Raw genomic sequence first — 25,710 nt, 5'->3', positions numbered from 1 at the left:
CTGCCGAGCTGGGCCTGAGGACTGCACACATGCCCGCACACACCACTGCTGTGTGCTCAACACCGTCGCTGAGGCCCTCTCTGGCCGGAAGCCAGCAAACAGGTCATTAATTTCCTGGTGACCTCTGGTTTTCCCAGGGGTGGGAAGGTGGGGCTGTAGGGTTGGTTGCCAGCACAGACCCAGGACAGCTTGCTCAGGCTTCCGAGGAGCTGACTACTGAGTACATTTGCAGCAGTCTGGGGGAGGAGATGCTTCTAGGTGAAGCTGCCCTCGGGGCTTGTGCTGAGCTATGAGCAGCCCTGTTACAGAACCCACCTTACCTTGCTGAGCACTGGTTCATTATGAAGCCTGCTTGTGCACTGAGTGAGGTCCAGATGAGGATGATGCTGGCACTGTCCTGACTACCTGTTCTTGCGTCACACTCTGATTCCTAGATCCGCTTCACAGTCTTCTGATGAGCTCTCCTTTTACCTCCCCACACCTCAGATCCAAGGAGGACCTGCAACAGGAGCTGAATGCAGGGCGCAGGGAGCTGTTAGACTTGTGGGTTTGTAGATCCTCAAATTTTGTCAAAACCTTACAATTTTTGCACAACCTTTGTATCTGGAGGAGTCCTGGAAGCCAGAACTCAGGGTGTGCATCTCAGATGATCTGGAGCTTTCCTAAGAGAAAATATCATGCTTCACATTTCCTCTCCTTCCTAGCAAAAGAGAGAAACTAGCCTGGAGGTCTGTGGTAAGTATTCTTCTGCAGGATGCCTGTATGAGGCTCTCTGAGGAAGATTCACAGCTCGTGACCCCATGAGCTGACCCAAAATAGCACCTGAAACACATCTCTCAGACTGGGGGCTTTAGCTGGGGCTTCAGGTCCCAGAGAAAGGTAATAGCACGATGGGGTCCATCTTCCATTCCCAGGCCTATGAGAGCTTAATTGTCTGACACACAAAGGGTTTGGGAGCCCGCTGCTTGTTAAAGTGCATTGACTTTAACATGTTGCTTTGCTCCACACCTGTGTTTCTCAAATCCAGGACTCTCCAGATACAGGCCACGGCAGGGCTTGCCATCCTTCAAGCTCCCGCCTCTGCTGTGCTCATCGCTGGGCCTGCTTCTTCCCAGTAATGAGCTGTGCCGGAGCTTGCTTTGTCCATGCCTTGCATCTGCGGCTTGGAAATGGCTGTGGCACCGGCCTTCTGGGACCACAAACCTGCTCTGTGTATCTCTTCTGTCTGCCCTCTAGGAGTTCACCCTGCTCTTGAAAAATATCAGAGCAACAGGCGAATTATATGAAGTAGTGATGCCACACACCACGAGCACTGACAAGATCAGGAGTCCTCGGAGGGTCCCAGCCCACCTGAGAGTCACCTGTCACACACAACACAGAGTCTCTGCAGCCAGCCACTGTGATACCCAGACTGAGAGAAAAGGAATGCTTCCTCCCCTCTTGCATGCAATCACCCTCTTGTATTTTATGGGAGGGGGAAAAAGGCAACTTGCAATACTGTATTTTAAAATAAACTCTTTTATTTTATCAAATAAGACAGCAGCTAACAGTTTAAGAAAGCTTGGGTATATGTGCAATTTTAGAAAATATTTGGCTTAGTTAAAAGTTGGCATTTTTAGTCATTTGTAAAGTGCTGAGAAGTGTGTTTCTTGGGAATATCTGCACTAGGCTTTAGAAAAAATTATCTGTCCAGTATGTGGAACACTGATGTACAAATACAGGTGGAGCAAACGGAGCCTTTGGGTTGACGTGTCCTTTGACATGGGCGGCTGCCTCTCAAGATCCCCATATGACTGTGTACATTCTTTGGGGAGGGGGTGGCACTGGCACGGCAGACTGATCAGCACCTTGGGACATCAGAATGAGCATCCGGATGTGGATGGCCCTCTGACAGCAGATGCACAGAAGACCCGGGACGCTTCCAGCACCATCCTGGCATGACTCGGCCAGCTCGTGTCCCATGGAGATATTAATAGCGTTTAGTATGAGAAGGCAAGTATGATTTGGCATGGAGGCTGGAATCCAGATCTTGATAAGTATTGGACATTTTGGCTTAAAGCAAAGATTATGTGGGAAACACTACAAATAGTATATTGACTAAAATGTTAACTGTTGACTTTTAATAGAAAAATGCAATATAAAAACACCATTTGTTAACTACACATATGAGTCTACTTTGGAAAGCCTCAGTCACTCCCCCCAAAAATCAAGCTGACTGGATTGGGGTGCATTACCTGGCTTTCTAAATTGTTACCATTTTCATTCTGGGAGTGGGAAAATATATAGAATATAAATAACAGTGGTGAGTCTAAGTCAAGTAGAATGATTTAAGAATTGTTAGTGACCTCCTATGCTACTGGACGCTACATCTCCCTGTCAGTTCTCCGAGGTGTGCCCGGAACTGGTACCATCAACGCACTTCACATCTCAGGTGAATGATGGGGCAGGCTGTAGCACTATGCTGTTACTTTGCTCAGTGACTCAAAAGCCAGGATGTTCCTCTGCCTCCTTAGCACACCTGGACTCAGTTGTATAGGGAAGCTGTGTGACCGCTGCCTATTTCCTTCACAAACTCTGCTCCCAGTTGGTCCCAGTGGTATTGGATGCAGCCTCCATCGCTTAGCCGGCTTCGGGCTGAGTGTCCCCGCTTGCCACCTGATGGCAAGCAGCAGCCTCTACCTACATGCTCAGCAGAGGGATCTGCCACACCATCACTGAAGAAACCAGGTCCTCCTGGGAAGGCTGCCTGGCCTTCCTGTGCACTCGCCGGTGGCCCTGGCCCCCACACACCACCAGAGCTGAACTGGCTTTGGCTCTCCTAGAGCGCTGCACCCTGCTCCTTGGGGAGGCGCTAGGGTCCTTCAGGAGGTCACACAGGCTGCTGTCCACAGATCTGTGCTCTAGGGAGCTGGAGCCATGGGACAGGCTCAGTGACCCCGAGGATGAAGACAGCTCGTTCTTCTGAGCTGTCAATCCAAGTGAGTCTCCCAACCAAACACTTGTGTTGGCATCATTCTGGCCCAGGCAAGAAGTGGCATCGTCAGTGCAGAGCAAGTCCTTGGGGTCTTCATCCTGAGGCTCTGGGCCGGAGGGTGGGCTGTCCCTGGCTCTGTCCTTGTTCTTCTGAAATGCTGTGGCCATGACGATGAACTTAACGGGCCCATTATGTGCATGGTAGGAGACCATGCCTCGTCCTGAGAGGACAATTCAACAAGGTCTTTAATAACAAACATACTGCATAGGATAGCAAAGTGCAGGCCCCACCCCGCGGGTCTTACCCAGGCCCCAGCTCAGCAAGTAGCACTAACACATGGGTGGTGGAAGCAGAAACGCCCTCAATCGCATCCTTGTGGACTCAGCCACCTAAAGCCTTAAATCAATGACTCCTTTGATTTACTGTTCTCAGCACCCACACTGGACATTTCATAACTGCTTGTAACTATAAATCCAGGAAATCTAATGCTTTCATCGGGACTCTATGGGCAGGGCACTCATGTGGCATATATAAACACACACACAAACACACATATAGTCACATACACACACATGCGTGGACACACATACACATGAACACAGATACAGACACAAAAACATCCATTCAAACACATATACATAAATCCACACAGAAAAATAATGATTACATATTTAAAAAAGAAATCAAAGACTAAAGTGGGTCAGTGTCAGGAACACAGTGCCTATACTGTAGGAAGCTACTGGCAATTTCCACTGCAGAAGTTTCTGGAACGTGCATAAAACAATGTTACAGTTGCTTATTAAAGCCAGGACTTTTTCAGTCCCCAGGGGGTGTGACCCATTCATCCTAGCTGTCAGAGACGTCTGGCAGGCTCCCAACCACTGACAGGAGAGCTTCCTCCCTGCATCACTGATCTCAGCCTTATTTTTGGGTGCTTCATGGGTGTGAATGACAAGTACCCACTGTAGCATGGCAGTAGGTAGCAGAAACAGAGGAGAAAATAAAGTCACCAGGAAGATACACGCTAGGAAACTACTGCGGACAGTGTAAAACTAGGAAATAAATGTTTTGAGATACAACTTGGTGACTAAAACAGGAGGAGGGGTGTGCAGGTGGATGAAGTGAGTTTAGAAGGGTGGCTGGCTGGGATCTCGGCTGTCCAGTTCATGCCCCCTTTCCTGCACTGGGTAGCAGATATGTGGCACAGATATCACCTGGCAATCAAAACGTGAGGTATCTGCTGTGTGTAGCTCCTAAAGTGAGTGAGTGTGTGCTATGGCAGTGGTGCTCTAAAGACAACAGGACAGCAAGGCGCCGAGATGCTCTAAGGAGACGCAGGTGTGAGGCCGTGTCCACTCACCTGTCACTTTGGGGATACCCTGAAGACGAGGGACTGGCAGGGCCACCACAACACCCAGGCTGGTACCAACCATGAGCAAGCCATGGCACACGAGCAGGCTGGTCACAGACAGACGCTGGTGCCCTGGGTGAAAGAGAGAGAGAGAGAGAGAGAGAGAGAGAGAGAGAGAGAGAGAGAGAAGTGTCCCCGTGCCCTGTACCTCACTCAGGTGGCAATGCTGGTGAGTAGCAGGGGGTGGGGGGGTGTAAAACCCGGAAGTGTTCCGGACTTCAGGGCCAGTCTCCTGAGACACCAGACACACCACTGAGCCTCGTGGCAGGACGAGCTGCAGGGATGCTCATACCTGTGCCCTGAACGTCCTCCACCAGAAGAGAAGGACAGGTCCTGGGGTGTCCCACCCATGCACCTCACCTCAAGAGCAGCAAGCGCACGGCAGGTCTTCAGTCTGTGCTGAGACCAGCCTTGCCAGAGGTGGGCCAGACCTCAGAGCTCCTGAAATCATCTGCCTCCACATAGCTACACAGTGCCTGCTCCCTCTCCCCCCACCCCACCCCCCACGCAGCACACTACAGACAAGGCATGCAGCCTGTGAGACTTCCAGAGTTTCTATGTAAGTGTGCCCCACAGACATGGTGGTGATGGTGAGAAACAAGGGAGATAACAGCGCTGTGGGGTCTGAGAAGCCTCTGGGCTGTTCTGTGCGCCTGCCCTGTAACCATGGAGCTGGCCAGGCCAGCAGGAGGGCTTGGGAGCAGTGGCTGTCACTATGCAGGTATCTTCTCTCAGGCTCCAGAGCAGCAGGGGGCCTGCAAGGGACTCTGGCCTGCCCGGAGAATGACCCTGGGGTGAAAGAGTCTTAAGACTGGTCCTGGCACTCAGCCCTGAAGCTGACCAGCACAGAAGCATGGAGCTTACTCATGGAGCGCCCTTTGACTCTTTTTTTCTGTAGAACAAAGGTTATTTTTGCTATATCTGCCTCTGACAGAAAGTTCATGCTAAGGACAAGCAAACACTGGGGTCAGCGTGGACTGTGTGTCTTCAGAGGCCATTTTTATGAAATTCTTAGACTTCAAAACAGATATTTTAAAAATAAAACTATTTTTTTTTTACTTCTAAACATTGATCTCTGCAGGTTTTTTTGTTGTTGCTGTTTTGTTTGTTTTTATGAAACTGGGTTTCTCTGTGTGCTGATGGCTGTCCTGGAACCAACTCTGTAGTCCAGGCTGGCCTCAAACTCATAGAGATCCACCTGCCTTTGCCTCTTGAGTGCTGGGATTACAGATGTGTGCCACCATGCCCGGTGACCTGTGCAGCTTTTAAAAAGCTAACAGTGTTTACTCCCTTCTGTTCTAGATTTCTGTCCATCTGGCATGACGTGGGCCTTATGGATGCACTGCAATTAACCCCACAGTGCCCATTACTCAAGGAGCCGCTTCGGCTTCCAAGGATTGTTAAGAAACACTGAGGAGTTTTGAAGCCCATGCCCACCATTGTTTCTGACTGCTGTGTAACCCTGCCAAGACTAGCTGGTGGGCTATCGACATCCCCTCCACCTGCCAATCCTCGGGGCCCCACCCCATGGTTAGAGGAAAACAGATGGGAGAATGGAAAGTCCCAATGAGTTTGAACTTCCTTGTCAAAACACAGAGGTATGGAAAGTCATTAAGCCTGACACAGCTCTGAGAATGCCTCCCCCACCGCAGGCCCTCAGCTCTGCTCTCAGCTGCAGCCTGAGGGCCAGCCATGCCCCCAGGCTGCCAGCCAACTACTGCAGGTAAAGCCCCACAAATGAGCTTGCCTGCTGCGGTTTCTCTCATCTGACATCCTAAAAAGTTTTGCATTGGGAAACAGACTTGATTTTTTCTACAAAGAAGAATTTTTGAATTAATAAACTTTAGAGTGTTTATCTGGGCCTTGAAAAATGCCTGTGAAATACTTTCACTGTGAAAAACGTCACTTCAAAGGCAATTAACAGGCAAATGGGGCTTCTCGTGTGTAATGTCTCCTCATTCAGTGGCTCCTAAAGATGATTTACCATCAAAGCATGAAGGATGCAAGCACCACTAGATATTCTCATTCATCCAGAAATACATCTTGGATCTTTCATTCTCCGTTTGAGTCTCCCACATGTAAACAGTGTGTGTGTGTATAATTTTTTCAGAAAATTGTACTTTTACACCTACATTATCTTAAGTATAGTAAGAGTCTGGGAAGTGTTCCATTGCCTTTTCAGAGAAATCTCTTCTGTCAGAAGTGTCTCTCTCCAAGGAGAGCCACAGAATAGCATGAGTCCTGGAGAGGAAGGACAGGAAGCCGGGAGACAGAAGCCCTGCGCCGATGCTGACATCAAGGTGCCTAGGTGTGCAGGAGTGAGGCCATGTGCAGGAGTGAGGCCTCATGCATGAGCCCCAACACACTGACCTGATGTCAAGATGATCAGATGGAAACTATGAAAGGAAATGGCCTCAATAAATACTACTACTAATAGTAATAACAACTATAATAATAAAAGTTAGTAACAAAAGGAAGAAAGCAACTAAGCCCCAGATGCTACCATTTCCTATTTTTTATTTAGGAACTGGTTGTCTGTGGTTTGCAAATGCTCACCTCACGTGCTGTCCAGGTCACTCCCTGTGGGCAGGAGACATGATCCCACAGGCCAGCTGTGTGTGCCTGTGTTCTCTGGTTCACACATAACCAGGAGTGCTGATTAACTCACCAACTCCCTTGAGACCGGGGTAAGACTCACACTTTTTTTTTGATAGAAAACATGGCCCTTTCACTTGGCTGATTCTGGAAGCTGTATCCGCTCAGCAGGGACACAGAAGGGTCAGTGTGTCCCAGCACCTTTGCCACCCCGCTTTGCTGGCTTTGAGTACTGAGGATTAGAAAGGAAACATCTGTGTGCTGGCTCGGAGGCTGCTCAGGACCTTCCCATGCTATGGCCGCACCGCCTGGTCCTCTATCCTCCAGCATCTGCCCAAGCTGGGGTCTACAGCTGGGCGGCAGCATGCCTGGTATGGCTTACACTGGGAGCCTGTGCTGGATGGAAGGGGAAGGTGAGTCCCTGGGAATCGATTCGTAGGGCCCACAGGGTGCTCTCAGGACCCCTCAGAAGAGTGCTCTGATCAAGTTCTGGATCAATGTGTCTCTGTCTGCAGAAGCTAGTTTGACTTTAACTCTTAACAGTGGCATGAAAGGACACCTGCCCAGGCTGCTTCCACACACACCTGCATGTGCACTGACTGCAGTGCACACAGTGGCTCCAACACTAGGGTTACAGCACACGGCTGTAGCGCTGTGGTGCAGTGGTGCAGTGGGCAGAACCTGGTTCTTACTGTGGCAGAGCTCTGCTGAGTCGCCCTTCCCTGGAGACCAAGCTGAGGGCAGCACCATGTTACCAATGGAAGAATACGGGAGTGTACAGGCATGGTGAGCCTCCCAGAGGTGGAGGGGAAGCCACTTAAAATACGGCACACGGTGCTAAGGAGTGCAGCCCAACCTCGGGCTTTCCAGGCCACTCTGCTCGGACCCGCCTGTCTGTTCCACCCACACAGGAGTAAGACACACACTGACTAGCTGCATGGAACTAGATCAAGATCTGTGACAGACCGTCCCCACGGCCGTGTCCGAGATGGCTTGCATCAGTGCATCTTCCACAGCAGTGACCAAATATCTGATGTTAGCCACTTAGAAGGGTGACTGACTTTGGGCTATGTCTTTGGTAGCTCCCTCCTTTGCTTTTTACACCTGTGGCAAGCCAGGGATCTGATAGATAGCTGGTACGGGTTAGGAGTCTCTGTGTACGGGGACTTGGGGGGGGATCTTTCCAAGGCACTCCCCCAGAAACACACCTCCTCTAACTAGACCCCATTTTCTAGTTTCCACAATGTCTCAACACCATCAAAGTATGAATCCATCACTAGATTAGGCCAGACCCCTCATGACACAACTGTCCCTTAAATTCATGAGCTGTCAAGAGGCAGTGTTAGAGTCAGACCATAACACTGTCGAGAGACTGTGACACAACCTCTGGCATGAGGGAAGAAAGGTCGTGAGGTTGGCAGGCTCTGGAAAATGGTCCACACCTCACAATCCCATGAACCCGGTGGTACCAAGGGTCAGGCTTCATAGGGAACACGGGGCCAGCCAATGTTTGGCCAACGGGAAGCAGTGTGGAAGGCTAAAGTGGGGCAGCACTGGCTGCAGGGCGAATGGAAAGAAACACAATGGCCCCCGTGTGGCTCGGCTGCAGACAGAACACTGCACCCCCAAGCTGAGTCGTCAGCAGTGTTTCCTAACAGAGCTGGCTGCCTGCCCGAGGAGGAGGAGCCCCCGCTGGTCAGTACAGTGGAGGACAGGAAGTGGGCAGGAGTGTGCTTGCATGTTTGCATGCTCCCTGCCTGCCTGTCTACAGCAGGTATTCCCGATGGATCTGCTCAGAAGCCGGCATATCCCACCACAGGAGGAAATGGAGAGGACAGTCGGGAGCAGCTAGAGTTAGGTGGACACGGAGGTCGTGGGAAGCACCAGTTGATGGAGGGTCAGCCAGATGGACAGCCCCAGAGTTGCTTCACTATTCACTTGGTGTTCTTGCTGTTTGGTTTCACTATATCATGTACAAGGATTGTTTTCATAAAAAAAAACTCAATATACAAACTCCACCCACTGGCCGGCCCCTCCTTTCCCCAGTCTCTGACAGAAACTGCAGGGAATGAACACAAAGCAGTGCAGGGCCCCTGTGGCAGGGGCTGTGGCCAGACACATTCCTGTGGTTGGTTCTCAGGACTCCAGGAGCCATGGCAACCACAGCTGCTTCCCTGGAGGCCACAGGGTACCAGGTCAGGATCTGGGCCCCAGGAGCCTTTAGCACAGAACAATCTAACTCCTGTCCCTTTCCATGTCAATAGAGAGTGCAGGGCAGTCTCTGGCCGGATGCGAGCCAGTGTTGGCAGCTGGTGAATCTGACATGGTTTCTGTCTGAGGGTGCAAGAGATTCCAACAGCAAGCACCTATCCAGGTGGCTAATACTTGAAGGAAAACAGTCAGGTCCCCAGTAGCATGCTTTGGGGGCCAGCCTGATTCTAAATCATTTTTATTTTCTAAAAATAACATGCATTACAGAAACCTCGATTTCACTAACTAAATAAAACAGCCTGCAATATCTAAAACGCTGCCGGCGGCCAGTCCTGTAGAGAGCCGCCTGGGAGTATCCTTAGACGCCTGTGCTCTGCTGGGCTCAGCAAATCTTTCCAGCTGCCATCTCTCTGGCCTCTCGCTTCTCATTACTCCTCAGTCATGGACAGGTGCACTCTCTATCCGCATCATGACCCCTAAGTTATGATTTCCCAAGGCATCACGGACCGGCTTACCTAGGATCCACACGGGAACACTATCCACCCAGCATGTCTGTTAACAGGTGAGCAGCTCACCTCACTGCACTGCTTCCTCCCTAACTTCAGCCCATCCCTGTGCTCTCCATTCCCACCTTTCTCCCACACTCTCCCTGCCGACTGTTAGGCAGGACCCCATGGACAAAGGGCAGGCAAGGCCTGTTCAGTCCTCTCCCTACAAGACCATCCGCCCCAAACCCACACTGGTGCGACAGCTCCCTCTCCCTGTTCAAAGCTTTCAGTGGTTCTTGTTGGTACATTCACATATTATGCATTTTACCTTGTCTTGCCTGTAGCATCCCCAGTCTGGCCCACTGTGGCCATTAATGCAACCTTCATTATATTCATAGCCAGGATACATAATTATAAATAAGGCTACATGTTAATATACACTGCCCACACACTAACTCATGCCAGGTACTACACACAGTGTCCGTGCCTCTACACACATGGGGCATATGTGAATGCCTAGGGGCCGAGGACCACACTGATTATTTGTGCACTAGCAGCTGCTGTCCCTGCTGTCCCTTGAACCTCTGCGGCTCTCTCCCCTTCCTTCTGAGGTAGCTGACCGCAAGCTATAAAAGAGAGAATGACACTAGGACAGCCCCTCCCCTTCCCCAGGGAGTACCTGGCAACATGCTATGCACGGGGGCATCAATGTTGACATCCTGCAGGTGCTTCAAGGTCTCTGTGTGGAAGAGGCGAAGGGTGGACCCCGAGGTGAAGGCGATCCAAATGCCAACGCCGGCCACAGCCATGTGGGAGATGACCATTCCTTCGTCTTGGTGGGCCTCCAGCTGGTTCTGGGGGAGTGCAGGAAATAAGGTTACACAGGGTATCAGGGGGACAGCCAGAGACTGGATAACACACAGGAGGGCTAGCTAGGCTGAGTCACTCCTGAGGATCATGGTGTCGAGCTGGAGCTCAACTCCATGGCTGTAATAGCACTCATCTGTCCATGGCCAAAGGACAGCATCCTTGAGTGCAATGCTCCTGTGGTCCCCGAGTGGGCAAAAGTGATTCACAGAACCCAGTGCTACTTCCCTTTTATCACGGAACCTTCACAAGCTGGGGAAAAAAAAAAAAAAAAACTCAACACAACATGAGAGGCACTAAACCACAGCTGGTGATCTAGGTTCCCACGGAGACACAGTCCACTAAGCAGCCTGGTAAGAAGAAGGCAGGAAATCAGAGCTGGGTACTTAGGAGGAGGCTGGTTCTTCTCTCCAGTCCAGGCAAATTCTGTCAATCTTCCTCAGACATAACATGGTCCTTGGCCACGTCTCCTGAGGCCTGCCTGAAGCAGGCAGCCCCTGTGGGATCCCATCTCCAGCGGGCACCCTCACAGCACCATACTACATAAGGCCTGGCTGTCAACAAATAGCTATGTGGTCACATGAGACCACAGGAGGTATAGAGGACAAAGCCAAGTCAAGGTACAGTGCAGCAGCACCCCAGAAAGTCAAGAAATTCAGACTCAGTATCGATCTTGGTTCTCTAAACTTGAACAACTTGAAATCTCTGGGGGGGGGGGGGGAATCAGACATAGATCTGTGCCCTAAAAGAACAAGGGGGCAGAGCACATGATTCATGAATCACAAGAGACAACAGGCTAGCCAAGGTCACGGTATCCCACACCCCCACAGATGTTCCTGGAAGAGCCGGGTTGAACTAAGCTACACTCTGCCTTAACTGTTATCTCATTTCAATGGAAGATTCCACGCTTGCATGTGGCTAGCAGAGCCTAGGTTAGGGGCTGTGTGGGGGTGTCTCCTGACCACAGCTCCTCGGCCTGGTTTTCAGAGTGCTTGCTGCTGGTATACACAAACTGGATTGATTTCTGGATATTGATCATGCACCCTCTGACCTTGCTGAAGTTTACTTTTTAATCGTCTAGTGTTGTTCTGGATTGCTTAGAGATTCTGTGTTCAAGAGTATTTCTTAGCAAATTCACCTCCTCCTTCCAGCCCAACACCCATCAGATCACCTTCAGCACCGCTGGTAATAACAGTCAACTCTATGTGGGCAGAAGAGGAGAAGGGCCTCAATTTACTCCTCTCGATCTCATTTGTGCTGTTGCTGTTCTGGCTCCCAGCTTCCTCTATGTGTTCTGAGATGCTAGCACCTGCCTGGTCCTGACTCCTCTCTGTGGGCCGTGCTGAGCACATTGTGCCTGATGTCCACTGGATGGCCCTGGGGACCTAGATTCCTCCACACAAGTGGAGGAAAAGTGTGGCTGGCACTGCCACCTCTGAGGGGGCTGTCTGCTCCACTCTGGAGCTCACCTTCTGCACGGTATGTTACCTAGATACAGGAATGAACGCCTGCAGCCCAGGATCCTGCATCTACTCTGCACTTGAGACAGCTGGGGGTGCTCTGGGGCTGGGGTCAAAGGGTCAGGCCTTGTGTTACCTTGTTTCTATAAGTGCAGAGGGAGCCTTCCCTTTCTGCTCACTGGCCTGTGCTCATGGTGGGTGCAGAACTGTCTGCAGGGAAAGACGACCCTGTGCATTTGGGGGACAAATCTTGGTCGCTACTGGCCCTCAAGTGAGTCCAAGGTAGAGCAGTATCTGCCCCTGGAAACCTGGTAACTGTGTCAGGGAGGACTTTCAGGACCCCCCCAGTATGTGAGGACTAAGCAGCAAGGCTCCTGCTTCCTCTCCATGCCACAGTGCATACCCAGCTGAGCCTGGAAGCATGCCTGCTGCAGCTCTAGGGTCTCCAGTTCCCAGGACCCTTCTCAGTTTGACTTCCGGTCTGCAGCCTGCGGCACTTGAAGGGCTGGCAGTAACACCTTCGGAGGAAACTCATTTCTGAACGTCTGTTCTGTTCCAAAGGTCCCTCGGCTCGATGTCACACGGCAAGTGTGACATTCGGAATGGAAACTTAAAGCCTGCTCTAGGGCTTAAGGTCAAAAGTGGTAGCTGCCGTGGACTTGGCTGTTCTCATCTCTGTCCACAGACCAGGAAGCTGGGAGGCAGCCCAGATCTCTTCCTCTGGAATCTACACACCAAGGTGAAAGACCTCTGCTCCTGTTAATGCTAGGTCTTGCTGGCCCTGTCGCAGCTGCTATGCCTTCTCATCCCTTTCCCCCTTGGCCCAGGCTTCTTCCAGCCTGAGGACTACAGTTCCCAGGTGTCACATCTCATTCTGACACTCTTTGTGTTATCCTTTCCACTGAACTCTACTCTTCTTGATGGGGGTGGTGATAAGGCCCTATGGTGTGATGTTTGCAGCCATGGCCTATCACACGGACCCAGGACAGTCCTGACCTGGGCATGGGTTTACCCACCAGGGCCCCACAGTACCTGATGCTCTCCTGTGGTTGGGCACATTGCCAAGGTCTGCTCTATGGTACCTTGTACTTGGCAGGTACAGAACAGTACTGGATGCTAGGTGAAGGACCACAAGGTATTGGTTAAACTCCCTGATGCTGGGCATGAGAACAGGAACACGGGCCTGGGACCTGTTCCTTCCCTCCCTGCAAAACTGTCTCAGAGGTCACAGGGATGCCAGGACCAGTATGTGGAGCCCTGGTTTGCGTTGCTGTATTAATTATCATGAAGAAGAGCATGGCTGAGGACAACTGTGATTTTGCTGTATTCCAGTCCTGGCTGTTTATCCTGTCTGTTCCTTTATCCCTCTTTCCTTCCATCTACCTGAGTTTAATAAAAAGTACTGTATATGGTGGAAACTCAAGAGCAAGGAAAGCAGTCTTTAAAGCTAAGCAGCTCCTGTAATGAAGTAATAACTGTGCCCCATAGCTCTAAGAAAAAAGCTAGGAAATGAGAATCTACCAGAAACCCAAAAACGCCAGCCTGTTCCTAAACAGCAGATTGCTTTACACACGCACACACACACACACACACACACACACACACACACACACGAACAAATGAAGAATAAAAGGCAAGAGGAAAAACTACATGGAGCTGGAAAAGAGAAAAGACGACAAGGGGCTGGACAGATGCTCAGGGATTAAGACTGCATACCACTCTTGCAGAAAACTCAAGTTTAGCTCTCAAGCACCCACAGGGGCCCATAACTCCAGCTGCAGGGGATCTGACACCCTCTTCTGGCCTCTGTGAGCACTTCCTCTCGTGTGCACATACACACATGTATACACAGACACAGAAATAATGTGGGGAATACAGTTCCTCCACTGTGGAGGAATTTTAATCCAACAAAAAGGCTGCTCAGACAAGGGATCACACCTGAAGACCTTCTAGGTCTATGTGACCTGGCTGGAATGACACATCTTTAATCCCTCTGGCTGGCATACAGACTCATCCTTAGTACACACCTTTAATACCAAACAATGAAGAAAAGTTAGTTTGTGGAAGGAAGCAGCCATGTTTGAAAGAGATGTCTAATTGAGGAACGGACAAAGTGATGAATCAGAAAAAGATTTGACAGAATAAGTCAGATGGGATATGCTGAACTCACAAGAACAGACAGGAAAGAGAAGCTACTTCAGAGCAGGGCAGAGGGAGTCAGGGTGAAGGGCAGTTCAGGGAGTGCAGTTCAGCTGAGTCCAGGCAATACGGGGGAGTTCAGGGGAGTTCAGTTCAGCTGAGTCAGTCCCATTTAGTTTGTGCAGTTCTCAAAACACAGGTCAGCAAAGGCAGTTGAAACCAGGGAAAAAGAAGGAGTGAGAAGATTAGAGTAAATTTCCAGGGGTAGTTTGAGGCCAAGCAGAGCAATTTGGTGAGAAGCCGAGAGAAGGAAGCCACTTTGAATCAGTCAGTTTAGGGGTAGTTTGAGACAGAACAGTTGAGTTGAATCAGTCAGCCACAGTTCAGAAAGGACTAGAAAGGGTGAGCATATTCAGCAGTAAGCCTTCAAGATGACATCTGGTGAAGAAAAGATATTTTGTACTCCACTATGTGACAACCAGCACTGGGAACTTCCTTCATCTTTGGTGGGAGGCGGAAGCATCATCTGGCAGGCATTCTGCCCCGGCTGCCAGGTTACAGACCCCAAACACAGGACACCCTGGCCTATGAGCCTTCCCACTCAGTCCTGCAGCAACTGTGATGCCTCAGCCCCAGAACCTCCTTCCTCATGGGTCCTGGTGCTCTCTATCCTGCTCTGCCCAGGCCCAGCCACAGGCTCACAGTCTGTGCAGGAAGGCAGCTCCCCCGGCCAGCAGCACTCCTACCCCAGCTGGGTGAGCACTGGTTGAGATCCCAGATTGCACCCACATCTCAGCTGTGGCTGCCCACAAAACAGGAACAGCATGAATCTAATTTTCCCAGAAAAGCAGCCTTTGCTTCTCTCTATAAATGTCTTTAGTTATTTTTAGGCTAAAAACTACACAGAGGGGACTGCTACCTGGATCTAGAAGCTCTACTCTTTGAGACTCGGAGATCTCCAGCACTGAGCCTCTCTGGAGCATGTGGCATAACAAAGCAGAGAGGGAATGTTACCTTACCTTGGAGTATGTGGCATAATAAAGCAGAAAGGGAACACTACCTTATCTGGGATGCCTTCTAGGGAGACCATCCCCTGGCATTTTCTGTTTTAGCTCACTAATACTCATCCTAATAATGGTAATAATAATAATAATAATTATTATTATTATTATAATGATACCTTTGGGGGAAAACGTCTTAAAATAGTGTTATTATGTCTCAGTATAAAAATGACAACTAACAAAACAGTATTCTGGCTCTTGTATTTTTTGTTTGTTTTTAGCAAAATTTTATCCTGATGAACAATGGCAACGGAAACTCCAGTGTGCTGTGCTGGGTGAGGGCATTTCCCTTCGCCCACAAAGCAGCCCCTGACTTAGAGGCCCAGAAGAGCACTCTGTGACATGTGGACATCATCTGGCAGGCGTTCTGCCCCGGCTGCCAGGTTACAGACCCCAAACACAGGACACCCTGGCCTATGAGCCTTCCCACTCAGTCCTGCAGCAACTGTGATGCCTCAGCCCCAGAACCTCCTTCCTCATGGGTCCTGGTGCTCTCTATCCTGCTCTGCCCAGGCCCAGTCACAGGCTCACAGTCTGTGCAGGAAGGCAGCTCCCCCAGCCAGCAGCACTCCTACCCCAGCTGGGTGAGCACTGGTTGAGAGCAAGGTGGCACTGCTATTCACCAAGGCTGCCCTGTGGAACATGTTGACGCAGGCTTTGGAACTTAGATGATGATGTCACTGGTACCTGCAAGGGCTGCAGCACAATTCCAGAACTTGCCATGGCGCCTGCATCTTGGTAGGGAGGGCTCTGTGCTTGAAGGGAAGGCTTTTACAAGAGTGACTCACAGGTGGCTGTAAAAGTAACCGAAGTTACCGTGAAACTATACGGAAGGGCTTGTCCATGTTTCCTTCTGCCTCTCCTGCGGCTAGCTGGCAGGGCAGAGCTTTGGGAACACAGAGAAGCCACCTCATACAAGAGTCAGAAAAACAAGCCAGGTACAGTGGTGCACGCCTATAATCTCAGAGCTCGGGGAGGCAGAGGCAGGTGGATCTGAGTCCAGGCCAGCCTGGCTCACAAAGCGAGTCCAGCACAGCCAAGGCTACAAAGAGAAACCCTGTCTCGGGAAAAAATAAAATAAAAAAGAATCAGAAAAACAGCCTCTGGTGTAGTGGCTCAGTCCTGTCATTTCAGCACTTGGGCTGAGACAGTAGGACCTTCAGCTGAGGGTCAGCCTGGGAATGAGTATGTCGATGCAATCCCAGGGGGGAAGTTTTGAGCCTGGGTCTGCCCAGGAAACTTAGTACTGTGTCCACATCTGTCCAGGTGGAAGCCTCCTGCTCCTGGCTGAGCTTATCTCCTGACTGCCTGAACTACGCTGGGAAGTCTGCAGCCTGAGAGGGCATCTGCACTGAGGAGCTCAGTGTCAGACAGACCGACAGACACACACACACACACACACACACACACCTGCACTGAAGAGCTCAGTGTCAGACACACACACACACATACACACACACACACACATCTGCACTGAGGAGCTCAGTGTCAGACACACACACACACACACACACATACATCTTCACTGAGGAGCTCAGTGTCAGACACACACACACACACACACTATAGTGTGCAGCTCTTGCAGCGGGAGCATGGTTAAGTGGTGGGTGCTGAGCATGCGTGAGGCCCTGGATTGTAGTCCCAGCACGAGAGCCACCCTGAGTTCTCTGCACCTGGAGCTTCAGTTCCACTCTCTCTGAGGGACAGTACATGCCACCAGTATATGTCCTGAAATAGATATCTGATCAATGTCTGAAAACATGACATGTGAACTCCTAGCAAAATGTCCAAAGCCCTGCTCTGGCGAGCTGGCAAACCCCACCCAAGATGAAATGTTTTCTGAGGCCGATGATGACGGCAGTGTGACACTGCAGTAGTGGAGACTGCCAAAGTCATCCAGACAGGTCAGACTAGATAAACCCAACTCCAAAGAATCAAAACAAAAAACCATGTGACTAGAGCTTACATAGGGAAGGGTGGGGTGAGAGATGGTGAAAGACAGATGGGGTGACTGGACATGAGCAATCTGTATAGTAAGTAGTATAACATAGGGCCAAGAAAATGCCGACAGCACAATGAAAAATATACAGGTTATATACGCGTGACCGGGACATGGGACAGGAGACCTGATGACAGGCAAGTGGCTGCAGGTGTGCTATGCAGCGCCTGCCTTTCTCCAGTGAATGCCGCCTCATCACTGCCTGCATGGCCTCCTCCATGCTGCACAGCACGCCTGCGCTTACCTAGCCCCTGCCACTCGCACTGCAGCATGTCTGGCTGCTGCTGGGGCCCGTCCTGTCTACAGCGGGGGGCAGCAGAGTGTGCCTGACAGCACTCACCTCTATGGTGTGAGTCTCCAGGTTGGCCATGAACACCTGTCCTCCTGAGGCTGCCCACAGGGCACCCTCCACCAGCAGAAGGCTTCTGACCGGCAGGACGCCCAACTTGATCACTTGCTGGGGTTCTGAGTTCCAGGATCCATCTTAAAAGAAAAGAGTTTTAGTTCCCCTTGAGCGTAGGTAACTGTGCACAGGGGCAGAGGCACAGGACCACACATCACTGCAAAGCACAACTCAAGTACCAACTGTGACTACAATGCTGGTATTCAAACACGGAGTGTTCAAGGCCCCTAGAACCAGCCCTGTGGCATGTGGAAGACATGGAAGACAGCAGGCAGGATGGGACACCTTCCCACAGGTCCCAGCTAAGTGTGCCATGACCTGCCATGTCTCCAGGCAGTGACGGTAAAGATGGCAGGCAGGATTTACTGCAAATTTTAATGCAACTGATGTGGCTATCTTCTAAGTATTTAATTAAGTCTTCAGTCTTCACCCTAGCTGTTCATTAAGCCCCAGGATTCCAGTGGTAATTAGATCATCAGTGAGTCTTCCCTGCCGTGTTCTCTTAGCTCAGAGGAAGCTACGTCTCAGCTTCTTCTCTGTCCCAACCCGAAGCCATGAGCCTTTCAGTACAAAACCTGTGAGCAAAGGGAACTGTTGGTATAATTTTTTTGTGGAATGTATACAGTTTACCCTTGTTCATTCAAATGCTGATTTCTCTACCCCACTATATGGTTTCATTCTGGACATTGCATTGTGAAGCTTTTTCTAAGCATCACCTGTCTCAAGTTTGTAAGCATGCCACCATTCGGTCTCTGTATTGTCAATAAAACAACCAGCCAATGCTGAGCAATGGAGAGAATAGGGTGGGACACTCTGGTCAGGAGGGGAGGAGAAAGAAGCGAGTGGGAGGTGTTGGAGAGATCGGCAGAGGACATGGAACCATGAGGAGAGATGAACCAGTCCTAAAATATGACTAAAAGCAAGTATAATGTGGGAAATCTGAATGGGAGGAAACTATGCAGGCTTGGAGGTTTAGGATGGAGTAACTATTGCCCAGCATTGTGCAGGTTAATTAAATAAATCCTAGTCTCTGTGTGGTGACTTGGGGATACAGCTGGTTTATGAATAACCATTGTTTAACTAAAAGATAAATCAATAATAAACATTAATAATCAACAACAGGGACCTGAGCTGGGCTGTTAAACAGAGGTGATTAGGTAAGCTCTGACCCTTGTGGTGTGCTTTCATTACAAAGTATCTTTGGCAGAAATTTTGCTTAGGCTGTGCAATGTGGCAGGATGGTTTTGAACCCCAATGTTCCAGCCTACCTTCCATGCAGCAGTTGGACTTGGTCCAAATACAGTTGGGTACATGTGTGCATACACACGCATGCATGCATGCATTCATGCACACAGAAATGCAGGTGTGCACACAGCCACATGCACACGTGCATACCCACCCACTCATACACACACACCCTTACCCCTTCACCTTTCCCTCACCTGCCCTAACATTCATACACACAGCCTTCGTATGTGGTACTCACAGCCTTTCACAGCACTGCACCCTGACTGTGATGGAACCCAGTTTCCTGTGATGCTTACATGCTGTGGAGGGCAAGCATGGCATGAGAATGCAGACGAGACAGCTCTGCCCGCAAGCTGCCAGAAGAGTGGTGCAGCTAAGTGGTGCTATGGCTCCTTTGAAACAGGAACTCCAAGATCAGAGGTGGGATAACCCACTTTAGACTTGTTACTTTGGTTACGGCTCAACTGCCAACAATTGGCCTCTGTCTTCTGGCCGCCTGAGCAAGCTCTCTTTTCCTTAGACACTGTTTCCTTGTCTCCCTGGGAGGGCCATGTGCAACCTCACTGCTGAAAGTGTGTGAATCTGGGCCAACGGGACTGCCTCTCAGGACAACTTCTTCCTGGGCTCGTGCCTGAGGCCAGAGCTGCCAGGTAGGTTGGCTGCACCACGGCCAGACTTCATACGCAAGCTAACGATATGAATGACCCCATGTCTTAACAACCTGAAAGTTTCCCATCAAGTCTCAGGTGTCCAAGCCCCACTGCAAAGCAACTGTCCCCCCTGGCTGGGAAGGTCATGGTCTCCAAGCAACCACATCCTCTGTCACTAAGAGCGAAAAGACAACAGGCCACATGTGGACCCAGCGCACCTTACACTCTGCCGCCCAGGCCTACCCTCAAGGAGGCTAAAACACATCAGGAAGGCTGCAGAGACTTCTTATGGAACTACAAAGACGTCTCATGGTGTACCAGGATGCAAACTGTACAATACAGCACAGGGCTGGGCTGGCCACAGTATACAGGAAGGAGGATTAATCCTTCAAGCTATTAACACACAAAGAATGAAGAAAAACAGATGGCCAAGGGAAAAGATCAAAGATAATCACCTGGAAACCTAAAAGAAAGGGCATGATGGATAGGGGAACATAAAACAATATAGTGGCAGCCAGAAAATTAGGCAACCTCCCTCCCAGATTATACAAAAATCACACTGTGCGTGTGAAACCAAGACAATACTAAAACCAGATGGAGGAGAGAAGGAACCATTCACAGTTCTGAATGGAAAAAGGGCTGGGGACATGGCTCAATGACCAAGCTTTTGCTCTACATGCGAGCACAGGCCCAATTCAGTCTCTAAGACATTAAAGATAATAAAGTAACAAAAAGTAAAAAGGGATTATGTTCTAGGTAGGTCATTATGTAAGCTTTGATAATATAAATTTAATCTAACTTAGCCAAACTGCACCAAGAATTAATCAGAAGTTCACACGCACTCACAGTCATGGAAAAGTGGACGTCACTTTCTGAAGTCAACTTCGAAGACCCTGTTACACCCCCTGAAAGGGCTTCCCTTCCAACTTTCAAGTAATCAATATCCCCATGCAATGTGGTCTCCGCCAAAGTGAGGCCTGGAGAACACGGGTGCTGTGCAGGACGGCAAGGCTCAACAGCAGTGGTCGGAAGTCCAGAGCTCTCCAGATAGGGTTCGCCCTTGACCATGCTCTGTAGGGTGGGTAAGAGCTCACCAGCCATTTTGAAAGCTTATTAACAAATACTCAAAAAACAAAAACAAAAACAAACAAACAACAACAACAACAAAAAACACGGGTAGGCATAGAGAGCAGCGCTGGGTCTCGAAACCCCACATCTAATTTGGAGGTGGCAGCACCGAGACTCCTTAGGCAATGCAGAGGGTCGGGTGGGTTGGCCTTGGGTGTGAGTACAGCTGGCCTGAGGCCATAGCTCCTGGGGAGCTATGGGGTCAGGTGTGTAGCAAGGCTATAAGGTAGGCCTGGGCATCTGGTGAGCATGCCTGGCAGGGAAGGGTCAGCCTCTGGGCTTCAGCTTAGCACGTCTGTACTATGAGTTTGGATGAGGGGCTGGGGAGGAAACCTGGCCACCAGCCATGCAGCAGCAAGGACAGTCCCTGGAAAAGCTTTCCCGTGAAGCAGCAGCTGAGAAGAGCTACTGAAGGCAACAGTATCCCACCCACACAGGGCAGGTTCCCAAAGTCTGAGAACAATGTGGGGGCTGCTCTAGCCTCTCATCTGCCGGGAGAACCACAGAGAAACCAGAAAGCTGGACAGGCAGGAGGGTCTGCAGAGGAGAGCGTGTGACCTGGGCAGGCCTCTCTCCATCTTCACCAGAACCAATCAGGGTGGCTAATTAAATATTGCCATGCTGTAGGAGGGCTAGAGGCTGAGGGTCACACACGGGGGCTGAGGGCTTCTGAGGTGAGAAGGACTGGCTCAGTGTTTGCGACTCTGTGAGGGCAGATGAGGCCAGACATTACATGCCTTCTGTAAAGATTGCAGAAGGAGAAGTCAGCCCTGAATGGCTCTCACACCCCCACGTAACGTGGGCCTGAGTGATGGAGGAAGGCTCAGGAGAGCATGGGAGCACCTACAGTGCCAAGAGCACTAGGGTGGGGCTTTGAGGACAGTCGTGCAGAAAGAAGACCCTGGAAACCAACTTTAGAAGAACTTCCCATGTGTCCATCAGCGCCATTTCCAAAAGATGCAGATTACACAGGTTTGGGACCAGGACTGACAAGCACTGTGGGAGGTGAGACTGACTTCTAGCCGAGGGTCGGGGCTGAATGTGGGTAGTTACCTGGAGCCTTGGTGTAGCTGGCGACGGACCCGTTGACTAGGCCGGCATACAGGCCTTGTGGGGAGCAGGCCAAGCTCATGACTGTGGACTTGTCCGGTGTGTAGAAGTGCTGCAGCCTCACCTTCTTGCAGCCCTGACTGCTCTTGTAAATGGAAATGCTGTGAAACAAACACATTTGACCATGTGTGCCCCGTGAGAGGACAGGGTGCCAGTCAGCATCAGCAGATGGCACGTGTCCTCTTCATCCCCCTGACCTTCCTCTCCCCATCGTAACACACACTTGGCCACATTTAAAAAGCACCCACATTCTGATTTTACTCTTACAGCTTTAAGAGAAATTCTGGGTCATAATTTATTTTCTTCCTATATATTTTGTGATGTTAGTTTAACTTTTCCATTAAATGGTGTCAAAGTTCCACACGATTGTAATATAAAATATTGTTTTTATTCCAAAATGGAAGAAGTGGTGTATTTTTAAGAAGAACCAACAAAAACTGGGGGCAAACAGTGGGGAGCTTTCTGCTTTAAAAAACTATCTTATCTCTTAACAGTAACTACTATGGAGGTGGTCGATGGTAACGTTAGCACGCAGTGGCCAGGAATCCCCCCTCATCTTACACCTGGCTCACACTGCCCCCCACTGGAGGCGACCCCTCAAACAGGGGGTGTCCTCTACCTTCCCTCCTCTGTGCCCAGGCAGATGGTGGGCACGTGGGACGCTCTCGCGGCTGTGGCCTCTGGATCCCCGGCTTCACAGGGCTCCTGGGGCTTCAGCTCCTCAGCTGGAATGTATACCATACACAGGATGCGTGACTCCACGTTGAAGCACTCAATGACTTTGGGGTTGGAACTTTGGAAGGAGACGATGGCGACCTGACCCATCTGGTTGCTACAGCTTCCGATCTGAGGCAGAGATTGGGATGGAGAATGTGACCTGAGGCATGCTTCCGGGGTGATCACGACTTCTGATCAGGCATGAGCCTGGGTGTACAGAAGCTTGACCCAAGTGTGACTCACTCAGAAAAAAGCAAGTGAGGAAAAAAAGGATGCCTGAGAGAGCCCATTTCTCTTTCCAACATGTTTAAGAGCTTCAATAACAGGAGTATAACTTCACACACACCAGACACTCACTCCTTACAGAACCGCAAGGGCCAATTCGCGTACTCATAAAGTATCAAGGACACATTAGTGCAAGTGTTAAGTAAGCTGGTAGGAAGGTGCAATCTCGCTCAGCCTTGGTGGAAACAAGCCTTGCAAGAGGCATAAGCAGAAAAGTACACCGTGTAGGTCACCCCGAGAGCACCCTGTGCTGTGGGGCAGACCGGGATTTCTGCAACGAGTCTCATCCTCATAGCTAGGTAACAGTCTGGAGGGAGCCGGAAGCTGACCCCTGAGCCCTGACCCCTGACCCCTGCCGACAGACAGCAGGCTGGCTCCCAGGACAGGCGGATCTTTTCCCCTCCCACCTGGAGCATGTTGTCACACCTCCCTGCCTCTCCCACAGGTATTCCAGGCTATATTCTGGCCCTGCTGAAAGGAGGCCCAGTCATCATGTCCTCAGGCATGGGTGGTGTGCATGCCCCAGTCATCAGGTCCTTCGACATGGGCGTGTGTGTGCATGCCCCAGTCATCAGGTCCTCGGGCATGGGCGTGTGTGTGCATGCCCCAGTCATCAGGTCCTCGGGCATGGGCGTGTGCCTGCCCGCTTGCGTGCGTGCGTGCGTGCGTGCGTGTGTGCGTGCTCAAGTGAATCAAGTGGCAGCAGCACAATTCTGTGCAGAAGGAACCTACAACCCAGGAGGGGTAGTGTCTCTGCTGGTCTCTAGGTAGGCGCGCTAAAACACCAGCGGCCATGCTGCTCCATTCTAAACACTATTAGGAAGAGCTGAGCAGCGGCTCTGGCTGCAACAGAGGCGTGGACTGAGCACGTGTACTGAAAAGGGGTGGGGGGCGGGGCAGGAGGAGAGGGACCCAAGCCCAGCAAATCTCTAGCACACAAGAACCAGAAAGCTCTGCTGCACCTGAGAGCCTGGACATCATGCTTAACTAATTCATTTCCACCAAGACAGCAGTGTAACAAGACAACAGTGCTTTGGAAGGGGAGGAGAGTCAACACAGTGAGACTCTAGAGTGGATGGCATGCCAAAGCTATCCTCACAGCACTCAAGTCCGCTGTCTTGGTCTTGACTCAACTGTAAAAGTCTTAGAGGAGGAAGAGTAGAAGCCAACATTTTAACTTCTAAGTCTACACCTCAAGGAAGGGCTCCGTTTGGAGGCCTAAGCTGGTATTCTCTCGTGAACTCCTCTTAGCCACCTCACAGCTCTCTGCCAACCTGCCCGAGAGAAAAGCCAAGGACCTTACCCACAGGAAGCCACGTGCTGCGGAGGGTGAAGCCGGCTGACTGTCGTTGCTTAGGTAAGGCTCGGGGTTATAAGCTGCACATTCGATCTACAACGGGACACAAAACTGTGGGTTCAAAGTGTTTTCCACCCTTGGTTGGCTGAACCATGGGCCCAAGCCCATGGATGAGAACAGCCAACTGTCTGAGTCTCACAAGTTCGTGTTTTTCAGACATGAATTCCCAAGGAGATTTGGTCTTTAGTGGTTTTGTCTTTAGAACCCTTCAACCATGTAAATGCCAGCTGGGCATAGCAAAGCAGTCAGGAGGACTAAGCGAGGAGCAAGACACCTCATGGTGTGCCTGTTGGCCTTCCTGACACATGAGCTGTGTGGTTCCACCGGAAAAGAATTCTGAGGCATCCAGAGGTGTGTTCACTAGAGCCAGGGACAAGGCAGTCCCCATGAAGGGGGCAAGGGGCCAGGAATGAGATGACAGTGTCAAGTTATTTCTTGGAGAGAAGTGCAGTGCCCTGTCAAGGGCTTTAGGCCTGAGGTGACAACACTCCTGGCACTTTAGCAAACACCTCGGAGACCTGATGCTCTACAGAAAGGGGCTGTCGGTCAAGCTGGGGCACAACAGAGGAGGCGATGCTGGAGCACCACGGGCCTGTGGCCCACAGTAACCTTTGCCAGCAGCAGGCCACAGGGACAGCGGCTGAGCCTCCTCAGTGGGCTCCCAGCAACAGCCATCTCCGACACTGCCAACACATTTCCTCTCAACTGGTAGTAAAGGTGTCCTACACCAGTGTTCCCCAGCCGGGGCCCTCACCTTGAACTCCGGCTGCTTGGCCACCATCACAGGCATGTGCCCCACCAGGAGAGGGTGTGTCTCCTTCTTGGCTAGGTTGCCATCGTCGTCCACACAGAACCATCCCATGTGGTTCTCCTCCTCTGTGGGCACGTTCAGAGAGAGCAGGGCTGAGCTGCTGAGGTGAACATGCGCGCTCCCTCAGGCCCCAGCAGCTGAGGCCAACACTCCACGCGGGTTATGGGAAACGCTGATTTTATCACGGGAAGCGGCACTGCCTTTCCCTAACTGGAGGTGGGGTGGCAGTGGACACTCACTGCTGCAGTCTAGCTTGCAGCATGTCAGGGGCCCTCACGCTCCCCGTCCGCTCCTGAAATAACTGTGCCAGCCTCATGGGCTGGACCAACCAGATTCAGAAAAAAAAAAAATCTTAAACACGGAGACATGATTTTCTCCTAAAGAAAACGGCCATCTCAGCCCTGAGTAAAACCAGAAGGAGCCACCAGGTTTGTAGAAGCACAACCCAGTGAATCACCCAGGAGGGGAGGAAGAGCTGCACCCCTGTCCCCAGCCAGGTTAGGGAAGCTCCCTTTCACAATAAGGGCCCTTTTCCTTCCACTAACCACTGTTCTCAAGGGGACCAGTAACAGCCTACTTCTGTTTTATTCTCAGTGACATTTCGGACAGTCTTCCCTTAAAAGAGGATTTCACCCCTGTGTACACACACACCTACCCACGTACAGGTAATCAACAACATGCCCCGACACCCACACCTAGACACACACCAGCATTCATTCACATGCCACACAGACGCATACACATGGCACACCAGTGCAAGCCGAGTGACAGAGATCTGGGTATATAAATCCTACAT

The 25,710-nt window shown here is 50.8% G+C and overlaps 1 protein-coding gene across 4 annotated transcripts in view; it reads right to left on the bottom strand.

Moving 5' to 3' along the window:
* Positions 1-1,500: 1,500 nt before the first annotated feature.
* The window catches only part of Arhgef10 (Rho guanine nucleotide exchange factor 10), an 81,499-nt gene continuing 57,289 nt past the window's right edge, over positions 1,501-25,710 (bottom strand). For all 4 annotated transcript variants that reach the window (XM_060381437.1, XM_021633582.2, XM_021633587.2 and 1 more), the window contains 8 exons: positions 24,858-24,979; positions 24,050-24,136; positions 22,364-22,590; positions 21,688-21,845; positions 17,546-17,688; positions 10,359-10,533; positions 4,335-4,457; positions 1,501-3,194 (listed from right to left, as the gene is read on the bottom strand). In XM_060381437.1, coding sequence (XP_060237420.1) covers positions 2,680-3,194; positions 4,335-4,457; positions 10,359-10,533; positions 17,546-17,688; positions 21,688-21,845; positions 22,364-22,590; positions 24,050-24,136; positions 24,858-24,979 — 1,550 coding nt within the window. In that variant the 3' untranslated portion in view covers positions 1,501-2,679. The remainder of the gene's footprint in view (positions 3,195-4,334; positions 4,458-10,358; positions 10,534-17,545; positions 17,689-21,687; positions 21,846-22,363; positions 22,591-24,049; positions 24,137-24,857; positions 24,980-25,710) is intronic.

This window comes from Meriones unguiculatus, chromosome 4, assembly GCF_030254825.1.
Source record: "Meriones unguiculatus strain TT.TT164.6M chromosome 4, Bangor_MerUng_6.1, whole genome shotgun sequence".
NCBI classification, from domain to species: Eukaryota; Metazoa; Chordata; class Mammalia; order Rodentia; family Muridae; genus Meriones; species Meriones unguiculatus.
The sequence above is the reverse complement of the archived record's forward strand: the minus strand, read 5'-3'. Positions and strand labels throughout refer to the sequence as shown.